The sequence below is a fragment of the Oryctolagus cuniculus genome, chromosome 13 (assembly GCF_051225735.1).
Source record: "Oryctolagus cuniculus isolate XC-2025 breed Fujian yellow rabbit chromosome 13, ASM5122573v1, whole genome shotgun sequence".
Classification (NCBI taxonomy): domain Eukaryota; kingdom Metazoa; phylum Chordata; class Mammalia; order Lagomorpha; family Leporidae; genus Oryctolagus; species Oryctolagus cuniculus.
The window spans coordinates 17,783,860-17,794,311 of NC_142879.1; the positions used below are offsets into that span (position 1 = coordinate 17,783,860).

A 10,452-nucleotide genomic window follows, 5' to 3' on the forward strand; every position below is an offset into this window, starting at 1 on the left:
GCTGCTCTGTTTCTTCTCCGTCTCAGTGAAGCCTAAACTAGAGACGTGCACAGCACATGCTGGGTGCTGAAGGGGTTCAGCCACCTCCCTGCAGGAGCTGGTCTCTTAGGGTGTGGCACGCGAGGGCTGCCACGCGGGAAACAGGCACTGTGTTCAGTTCCTGCTGCAGACTTGGGCGGGAACCAGGCGAGGCTGCCTGCAGGAGGCAGCCCTCGCAACGAGTGCTCACCGGGGGCCAGCAGTACCTCGAGGCATCTGCTGCTTCTGCCACCTCAGACCACCTCCCGACCTCCCGAACAGGCCGTTGTTGGGGCTGGAGGAAGGGAGCCAGGTGTGCACCTTACAATGCGCTTGGGAGCCGGGAGACAGGGATGCCAGGCGGTGGCCGCTGCAGTGTCCAGATGGGACAGAGCTTGGGCTGAGGAGGTGACCAGAAGGGTGGAGTGGGAGAGAGGGGTTGGTGCGCTGTTGAGGTGGAGTCATGAGGAGAGAGGAAAGGTTTTCCAGAGGGGCAGCCAGGGACACGCCCAGACCCGGCGGGGGGCGGGGGGGGAGTTCAGGGAGCCGTCGAGGCTGTGACAGCCGCCATGCAAGGCCCTGGTCTTCCCCACACTGCCAGGATTCTAGAAACAGCAGCCAAGAGGAATGGTTAATAAAACCCCCAAACTTGGAAAGACTTCTCTTTCGCCAAGACATGGTGCCGATCCACGTGAGCCGTCTAACGAGGACCCTCACATTCCGAGTTTTTTACTTTTTTTAGTAACTGAGAACAGGCTGGTGTAAATGACTCCGTCTTTTACACTCCTGTGAAATTCATGACTTCGTAGCACACGAGTGGGGGTGGCCGAAGGAGCCACTGGCCCGCCTGGGACGTCCTCCAGGGTCCGCAGTCGCTCTGACTTGGCGGTGACCACCCAGCTGGAAGATGCGGGGGCCCAGGTCGAGTGCCGTGGCCTCCAGCCTTGCCGTCCTCGTCTGTCCGCGACACAGGGAGCTAACACCTACCTCACTAGATTACAGTTAGAGTTAAAGATGATTTGGCGCCGCCATCGGTGAGCAGTGGCCCAGCCCACCCCCGGAGCTGGGAGCTATATTTGGCCGTCTCCCTAACTCTGGGTTTAACGGTGACTCAACTCCCTTTCACAGATGCTGCTGCTAAATTGGATTTGGTGAGGCTGGGCCCGGTGTGGCGGCCCTGCTGGGCTGCAGGAGAGGTGGCTGGGGGTGGCCCAGCTCCTGCACAGCAACTTTCCCGGCTGTGGGCGCTGTGGGCGCTGTGGGTGCTGTGGGCGCTGTGGGCGCTATGGGCGCTGTGGGCGCGGCCTGCGCGTTCCTGCTCTGTTCATCTGCTTCCCGAGGTGGTTTCCCCAGCGATCCCGAGAACAGTGTTGAATTGTTTGCATGTCTTTGCCTGAGGTGGTGCAGGGCGGACAGCAGGACACTTAGGACAGCCGGGCTTCTGGACCCAGCGGTGACCACTCCAGGGGAACTGAGCCTGTGACGTGGGGAGGGCGGGGGGGACGCAGGGCAGGGCGGAGTTCCCGAACGAGAAGTCAGGGACGGGAATCTGCTAGGCCGGGAGTATGAGGGTCGTGCGTGATCCCGGCAGAGCACCTGGCGATGAGAGAACTTCCTAGGGACAGGGCTACCTGGAGTCCCTGGAGGTGCTGGGCCCTGGGCCTGGACACAGGCCGCCGCTGCTGGCCCGCGGGCTTATGAGCATGTATCAGCAGAACCTGAGTGGGCCTAGGACCTCATCGTGGTTCGGGGGGGGGGGGGGAGAGAACAGCAGACTGAATTCCCCAGTGGGCAGCAGGAAGATTCAGTCTCATCTATTTCGATTAAAAAAATAAATGTATTCCACACCAGATCTGTGGTTGCAAATTCATACGTGGTCTACCATGCCTTGCCAACCCCCTCTCCTTCCCGGCGCAGGGCGGTTGGAACCTGTGCTGGCGCCTGTGCCCTGTGTGTGACCTTGGCTGAGTTCTTTTCCATCGAACGGGGAGAGAGAACAGACCAGCACACTTCTGCCACCTCTGACTCGGAGCTGAACCACAGCACGCTCCCAAGACCAGAGAGGCCTGAGGGTTTCTGCAAGCTGGTGGGGCCAGCAAGCGGGCGAGCAGCACTCAGCTCGGGCCCAGTGCCAGGCTGCCTGCGTTCAAGTCAGCTCTGCCCTTCGCCGGCTGGGCGGCTTCGGGTGAGCCCCTGGGCTGTGTGTCTCCCCCTGGGAACCCACGGGGCAGGTCTCGGCTTGGCGTCCGTTTCCTGGAGTGATTGTGAGATCAGTGTGGTCCCAGGTCTAATGCGGGTCTCACCACCTGCACCTACTCCTGCGGAGCTGGCCTCATCCAGGAAGACCCTCGCCTCTGTCAGTCCCTCTCTGCAGGCAGCAAAGGTGGAAACAGACCCTGGGGTGGAAAAGGCCGGCTGGTGGGCTGAGGCCTGTGCTCAGACAGCCGAGCTGCAACAGGGCCTTCCTCCTTACCCTCAGATCCCAAAATAACCCTGTCTGCCCTCGGGCTGTCCAGCTGGCAGGGCTGCGGGCTGAGTAAGGTACCATTTACAGATAACGTGGCCTCCCTGGCTGCCCCGCTAGCTGGGCAGGGCTCCTGTGGCTAGGCTCTGGCTGCCTGGGGCTGCTGCTTCTGCAGCCACAGGGGATGCCCAGGCGGGGGCTGCACAGGCACCACCCACGGCAGCCTGGCCACAGCCCCTCCCTTCCGAAGTACTGCCCGAGTGTCCTGGGCCTGCAAGCTGGGAAGCCTGGGTGCTGGCAGAGGCACTCCTGCAGAGACAGACCCCTTTGAGGCAGGGGCTGGCACCTGTGACACTGGCATCCACTTGGGTGCCGGTTCGTGTCCAGGCTGCTCCACTTCCCATCCAGTTCCCCTCCAATGGCCTGGGAAAAGCAGTAAAAGACGGCCCAAGTGCTTGGGCCCCTACACCCACTTGGGAGACCCAGACAAAGCTCCTGGCCTGGCCCAGCCTTGGCCATTGTGGCCATCTGGAGAATGAACCACTGGATGGAAGATCTCTCTTTCAAATAAATACATCTTTTTTTTTTTTTTTTTTTTTTTTTTTTTTTTTTTTGACAGGCAGAGTGGACAGTGAGAGAGAGAGAGAGACAGAGAGAAAGGCCTTCCTTTTGCTGTTGGTTCACCCTCCAGTGGCCGCTGCAGCCAGCGCACTGTGCTGATCCGAAGCCAGGAGCCAGGTGCTTCTCCTGGTCTACCATGTGGGTGCAGGGCCCAAGCACTTGGGCCATCCTCCACTGCACTCCCTGGCCACAGCAGAGAGCTGGCCTGGAAGAGGGGCAACCGGGACAGAATCCGGCGCCCTGACTGGGACTAGAACCCGGGGTGCCAGCGCCGCAGGCGGAGGATTAGCCTATTGAGCCGCAGCGCCGACCCAAATAAATAAATCTTAAAAAAAAAAAAAAAAAAAAAAAACACTTCAGGGCAGGGCACTCCTTCCTACCAGTAGCTGGGGCGCAGTGGGGCTGACCCCCACCCTCCTGCACACACACACACACCAGGAGAACAAACATCAGACAGTCTTTGATCTGTGACAAGGAAGATTAAAGGGAGACTCGGGGACAGTCCTCTGATCTGGAGAGATGTGTGCTTACTCTCCGTCTGTGGGACTTAGACCTGGATTCCTCCAGTTCCCCACTGAGCCGTGAGACCTTGGCCGAGGTCCTGGAGCTCTCCTGAGCCTTGCTCTTCAGCTGTGGATGGCCAGGACAGCCGGGCGCCGCAGGCCCCCAAAGGGAGGAGAGGAAGGTGCCGTTCCCTGCGTGCCGAGAGGCGGCAGGGCAGCCTGAAGCGCAGTACTGACCAGACAGGAATTAGGCTGTCCCAGTGGCTCAGCTCAGATCACTATCGCCAGAGAGATGGGGCAGGAGGCTGCAGGGCCTGGAAAGGGAAGGGGGCCTCGGGGTGCCCAGGCCGGCCCCTGGTCCTCCACCTACGGAGAGGAGCCTGCAGGAGTGGCCATGATGGTCCAAGCCACTGCTTGTGAAACGGAAATCCTACATCAGAGCAGCCCGTGTCGGAGGGCCTGGTTTGAGTTTGGGCTGCTCCACTTTGGATGTGGCTTCCTGCTGCACCCTGGGAGGCAGCAGGTGATGGCTCGAGTACGGAGACCCAGATGGAGTCCCTGGCTTCTGGCTGCTGCCTGGCCCAATTCTGCCACCCTGACTGTTGTGGGCATTTAGGGACTGAAGCAGAGGATACAAGATATTTCTGTCTATGTGTGTGTATGTGTGTGCTCTTCAAATAAAAATAAACAAGCTTTTTTTGGGGGGAAAAAAAAAAAACAGCACGGCAGGGGGCCGAAGAGCCCTGAGCTGGTCATTCAGCCCGGGAGTGAGGTGACTCAGCAGCCCGGGCCTGCCCAACCCCTCCTCCCCTCCCGGAGGCCCCGCACAGCAGGGGACAAGGCTGGGCCTTGAGGTCTCCAGGAGTACATACTCTTCGTGCCAGGCATTTTAGAGTGTTTAAGGAGAGGCAGGTGACGGAGCCGAGGCCCTAGGCTTGGAAGTCGAAAAAGCTGGACAGCGTGAGCTGTGGGCATTCACTTCTCCCACCTGCCGTTCCCCACTGCGCACGGGGAATGGTGCACCTGCAGTGCGGGGGGCTGGGGTTATCAATACTGTCACATTCCACGCACTCCCTCGCTGGTGGCCCGACGGCTGGGGACGGGAGGGTGTTCTGGGTGCTCTTCTCCCCTGAAGGAGATGGAGTGAGAGCCCTTCTGAAGATCCCAGCAACTACTTCCAGAGACCCAAGCCCCCTCCTCACTGTCCCCAGCCCTGCGGCTCTCTCAGGACGGGGGTACCTCGTGGTGACGGAGCTATGCCCAGCTCTCCGTGTCCTGCCTCCAGCGCCCTCTGCTAAGAAGTGCCAGTTCCGGGCCGGTGCTGTGGCAGGCACGGCAGGTTAAGCCCCCGCCTTCGATGCTGACATCCCATAGGGGTGCCGATTCAGGTCCCAGCTGCTTCACTTCAGATCCAGCTCCCAGCTAATGCACCTGGGAAAGCAATGGGGGATGGGCCCATGTGCCTGGGCCCCTGTACCTGTGTGGGAGACCCAGAGGAGGCTCCTGGATCCTGATTTAGTCCTGGCTGTTATGGCCATTTGAGGAACGAAACAGCAGCAGATGGAAGATCTCTCTCTCTCCCCTCCTCCTCTCTCTGTAACTCTGCCTTTTAAATAAAGAACTTAAAAAAAAAATTGTCAGTTCTCCCCTCTGACCCCCAACAGCCACCTCCTTACTCCCTCTGTCCTGGTCTAATCCCTTCCCTTCCCATGGACTGGAAAGTTCTCCTTTTGCGATGAGATACTGCAGGCTGTAGGTGCAAGCCGGATGACAGGTGGGCCCCAGGGGCTGGCCAGGGGCATGGGCTTTGAGGAGGGTGGTGGAGGACAGCAACTGGGGCGGGAGATGTCCAGGTGTGCTTGGGTGTGGTTCTCAGCAGGAAAGACCGGTGATTTCACTGCCGTGGGGAGGAACTGGCAAGGAGGGGGAAATGAGAGACACTCAGGGGAGGGCCACAGAGCCCCAGGAGAGCGAGCCACGGGCAGCCCAGGGCTATGCAAGCAACAGCGACTCAGACCTGCGGCCAGGGCCGGGGTCACCATGCCCTCCCAGGGCTTGTGGAGTAGGCAGGAGGAACTGGGTGGCAGTGGGGACACCAGAACGCCGGGCTGGCCCCCTGTGCTCCTGCTCTAGGGCACCCGGGGTCACCTGTTGCTTCTGTCACTTCCGGGCTGTGCGGCCCGCGTCCTCCTTGTCTGTGACATGGGCTTCGGGATAACCCCAGCCATCCGGTGGAGCAGCCGCCGTAGTGCAGCAGTGGCTCTCTGTGAAGGGCTCCCCGCGGCCGGCTGGGGACGGAGGCAGGTGTGCAGCTCCTGGTCAGGGTGGGAAGCCCAGCCACACACCCCAGCAGCAGCGAGAGCCGGGAACCAGCTTTCTTCCAACTCCAGCTTTGTGCTCGGGATGGCTCCTTGGCAAGGTTAGGGGCTTGCGTCAGTTACTGTCAGGCCAGTCTGTAAACCTGTGACAGCGGCTGAGGGGCTTCCCGAGCCCCAGATGCTGCCTCCTGCAGGCCATGGAGCTCTGGGCGCCGCCTGCCATCCCGGACCCCCCGCTGCTGAGGCCAGCGCTGTCCACTCAGGGGGGAAGGGGCCATCTCAAGGAGCCAACGCAGCTGGCAGGGCTCAAGCCTGTGGACACTGCGGGGGACAAAGCCGCTCTGAACCGCCTCTCAATGGGTGCCTGTGTCCTGGGAATGGGGGTGGAGTGACTCCCAGCCTCCTCCCAGGCCCCTCCCCCTGCAGGACGTCCCAGGCCGGACACTCGGGGCACAGGAGGGCTGGCAAGGAGGAAGGTCCGGCCGTGTCACTCCGGGTTGGCTCCTGAGTCTGGGGCTTCGGATGTGGCTCCGGGGTCAGGGCTTCTGGGGTCCTGGATGCTGATTGGGCCCGGGCGCGGGGCGGGCCCAGGACGGGCACAGCCGGGCCTCCCTGGCCGCAGTGCCCAGTTGTCCGCTTTACCCATGGTGGCGGCCCGGACCGGAGGAGCCACCGCGCTGCCGGGGACGGCGACGGGCTGAGGGCGCCAGGCTCCGGAGCGGGGCTGCGTGGGTGTCGCGGGTGGGTGGGCTCTGGGCGGTGCGCGGCGCTTAGCCCCTCCCCCGGAGGAGGCGGGAGAGCCGCCGAGCCTGGCCGCGGGCTGGGCCCGCCGCAGCTCCCGCCGGCCGGCTCGCTCCTGCGGCCCCCAGCCAGGCGGCCCGCCCTGGCCGCGCCCAGCTCCCCGCCATGCCGCCCGCGGGGCTCCGCGGGGCCGCGCCGCTCGCCGCGATCGCCCTCCTGGCGCTGGGCACTCCCCTGGGTAAGGGGATGGGGAGCGAGGCTGGGCGGGGCGGGGTGGGAGGGGCGCCCCCAGGACCCCCGGGCAAGGGGACTAAGGGGGAGGGCTCCGGTTGCTGGGGCCGTGGGTCGCTGACCCCGGGGGCGCGGGGTCAGCTCCAGGAGAGGGCGTCTGGGCTCCGAGGCTGAGACCCCGGGGTGGGAACAAGGGGCGACCCCGGTCTTCCGCGAGCCGGGCGAGGGCGGCCTGGAGGCCACTGGGCACCCACCCCTGCCCGCAGCGCTGGCCGGCGAGGACTGCCTGTGGTACCTGGACCGGAACGGCTCCTGGCATCCGGGCTTCGACTGCGAGTTCTTCACCTTCTGCTGCGGGACCTGCTACCAGCGGTTCTGCTGCCGGGACCTGACCTTGCTCATCACAGAGCGGCAGCAGAAGCACTGCCTGGCCTTCAGGTGGGCGCCAGCCCCTACCCTGCCCTGCTGGCTGGAGGCCCCCCTACCTCCCCCCTCACCCCGCGGTCCACCTCCGCATTTCTAGCCTAGTGGAGTCCTGAGGACCCCAGCCCATTGGCAGAGCAGGGTGGTCCATCCTGGGCTGGGGCCGGGCTCTGCCCCCAGCTCCTCTCCTGAGCCCTCCCCTGTGCTGGCCAGGCTGTGGCCGCAGGGCCTCAGGTTCACACCCTGGCCGCAGTGTGGCTTTGTGCAGGGCGCTCTGGCCAGCCCCGAGTTGGACCCCAGGCCCTCCTCCCGCCAACCGTGCTCCTGGGGAGGCCTCTCATCCCCTCTGGCCGTTGCTCCTCTGCACAGAGTGAGGGGTTGCCAAGATGAGTGGTTTCCAAACTTCTTTTCCAAGGGGCCCGCTGACTATAAAATGGAAATCAGGAGGCCGTCCAATGGACGTGGGGTTAAAAAATGGCTCCAGATGATTCTGCAGGCTCCTTGCAGGGCTGACATGTTGTGAATGCAATCAGTTGAGTTGTGGGTGCAAAAGCAATCATGTGGGGGGTTGGGGGGGGTGGGTGGAAGATACTACAAATCCCGGCATGCTTCACGCCGGCCAGCCGGGCTGCACAGCACTGTGGGAGGTGGAGGTGCCCTAAGATCTGCTCCACAGGCCCTGGGCAGAGCCCACAGGGCCCCAAGTCTCAGCATGCTGTGGCCCCCTGCTGGCCAGGAGTTGGAGGGCGAGGGACTGGTTCTCTGTCTCAAGCCCTAAGACCATAGCTGGCATCGCCTCGGCCGTGATCCTCTTCGTTGCTGTGGTTGCCACCACCATCTGCTGCTTCCTCTGCTCCTGTTGCTACCTGTACCGCCGCCGCCAGCAGCTCCAGAGCCCATTTGAAGGTACACAGCGCCCCGGGCAGGGTGGGCCGCGCTAAGCCCTCTGGTGGGCACCACGGGGTTCAAGGGTTGGCACGCTTGTGGGCGCTGTGTGCTTCTGTGTATGCATCAACCCGGAGACAGGCTGGTGAGCTCAGCGACACGAGAGCGTGCCCCGGTGTGGACGTGTGTCCATGCACGTCCTGCACCGGAATGTCGAGGGGTGCAGGGTTCAGTCTGTCCTGGTGCACGACAGGTGCACGTGACTCCTAGCAGGTGCACGGCGTGGAGCCCCCTGGTGGAGAACATGGGTGGGCTCCAGGGTCCGGTGGAATGAGTGCCTGTGTGTTGGCATGCGCCTGCACACGTGCCCAACCCTGATGGACGCCATATGGGAGAGCTGGGGGGGGGGGGGCTGGGGGAGGACCCCCTGGTGGCAGCTCAGCTGGATTGCAAGACACCAGCCCCCGGAGCCGCCCACTCCCTGGCCGAGTGGGACATTCCCAGGCTGTGCTCTCTGGCTCTGAAACCCACCCGGGGAGCAAACTTGCTAAACCCAGATTGGCACGCCGGCGTCACGGGCACAGCTCCCTGCTCGCCTGCCAGGAGCCGACCCAGGTGCCTACTGGCTGGAGGGAGGAGGCTTCCTGTGGAGGCAGAGCCCCGAGTGCCCGTCCTTGTCTCCCTCCCAGGCCAGGAGATTCCAATGACCGGCATCCCCGTGCAGCCAGTGTACCCGTACCCCCAGGACCCCAAAGCTGGCCCTGCAGCCCCGCAGCCTGGCTTCATGTACCCCCCTAGTGGGCCTGCTCCCCAGTATCCACTCTACCCGGCCGGGCCCCCCATCTACAACCCCGCAGGTAAGGAAGCTCCTGGAGCCCCTGGCTCCTGCTTGCCCTGTCCTTTGTGACGCCCCTGCCCACACCCCCGGCTTCCCTTCATGGTCTCCCAGCCTGCACCAGCTCTCGGGGGAAGCCTCCAGACCCCTCCTCCGCACAGATCCTGCACAGTCTGGGGAGGGGCTGCTCCCTGCCCTCCCCTGCCCCACTGAGCTCACTGTGTCTCCTTGGCTTTCAGCTCCTCCCCCCTATATGCCGCCACAGCCCTCTTACCCAGGAGCCTGAGGACCCAGCGTGTCTCTGCCGCACCCCCGCGATGCCAGCCTTGGGAAGTGCCACGTCCTGCGCCGGCATCTGGCATCCGCCCTGGGCATGGGCAGGGGTCTTCAAGTCTCCAGGCCCCAGACCAAGCCCTGAACCCTACTGGGGACGGAGCCCCAGGGAAGTGGAACAGGAGCTGTGTGGGAACTAGGCCATGATGAGGGGGTGGGGAGGGCCCGGTAGGTGGGGCATCTTGGCCGGGGGCAGGGGAGGGGAATGACAACCCGGGTCACAGCCCCTGCTTTCAGATGGTCCCTCTCTCCCACCATCCCAGGCAGGAGGGCTGGGGTCTCTCCTGTTTGCCCCTTCTGGGCTGGGGTGTGGATGGGGAGAGGGTGCTGCCAGCAGCTGGCCATAGCCCTCCTCCCTGGCTGCCCCATGGGCCGGGGCTCTGGCCTGCTGGATTAAAGCCGTGAGATGTCACTCATGTCAGCCGTGTCATTGGGCCCGGCAGCATCGCCTTCCGCTGGGCCCAGACCACTGCCCGCTCCGCATTTCCCAGGCAGAGCCGGCGCCCGCACTAGGGCTCAGCGCGGCCCTCGCCCATCCCAGGCAGAAGTGTGGCGGCTACAGGCTCCTCGGGCTGACTCGCCAGCCAGGGAGGTTTATGCAGCAGCGTCCTTGTGTTACCGGGACTCTCTGCTAGGGCTCGGGCCCCTGGAACAGTGTAGCAAACTTGGACCCCACTGCTTTGGGACCTTGGACAGGTCTCCTGGCCCCTGTGTCCTCTCTGCTGGTGGGAACAAGGCCTCCCAGCTGCTGCGAGAGTGAAACTGTCAGTGCTGTCTTCCCTGATCGGGGGCCCAGGACTCGACACCAAGTGAACTGGGCCGCCCAGGACACTGGTAGGTGCTTCTGCCAGCTGCTTGGATCATCAGGTGGCCCTCAGGTATCAGGCCTCCTGGGCCCACACTTGTGGGTCCCACTGAGCCAGACCATCTCGCCACCTCCCATGAGTACTGCCTAGCACCCTAGAGCCACCTGGCACCCCAGGGCCACCTAGCACCCTAGGGCCGGCCTCCCTTGCCTTGCCCCTAGGGTCACCATCCCCACGCTCCAGGTGACAGATCCAGGGCAGGAAGTTGTATACT

General features: G+C 63.4%; 1 protein-coding gene across 3 annotated transcripts; it reads left to right on the forward strand.

Annotated features, from left to right (window-relative positions):
• Positions 1-5,699: 5,699 nt before the first annotated feature.
• On the forward strand, positions 5,700-9,784 carry SHISA4 (shisa family member 4). Of its 3 annotated transcripts, none has more exons than XM_089311291.1 (5): positions 5,700-6,025; positions 7,163-7,334; positions 8,092-8,225; positions 8,894-9,061; positions 9,279-9,784. In XM_089311291.1, the coding sequence occupies exons 1-5, from the start codon at positions 5,809-5,811 to the stop codon at positions 9,323-9,325; spliced, it is 738 nt and encodes a 245-aa protein (XP_089167417.1). In that variant the 5' UTR covers positions 5,700-5,808; the 3' UTR covers positions 9,326-9,784. The 3 variants fall into 3 exon arrangements, with proteins under 3 accessions (XP_089167417.1, XP_008266817.1, XP_089167418.1); XM_008268595.5 differs by lacking the exon at positions 5,700-6,025 and adding an exon at positions 6,372-6,903; XM_089311292.1 differs by lacking the exons at positions 5,700-6,025; positions 8,894-9,061 and adding an exon at positions 6,490-6,903.
• The last annotated feature ends 668 nt before the right edge of the window (positions 9,785-10,452 follow it).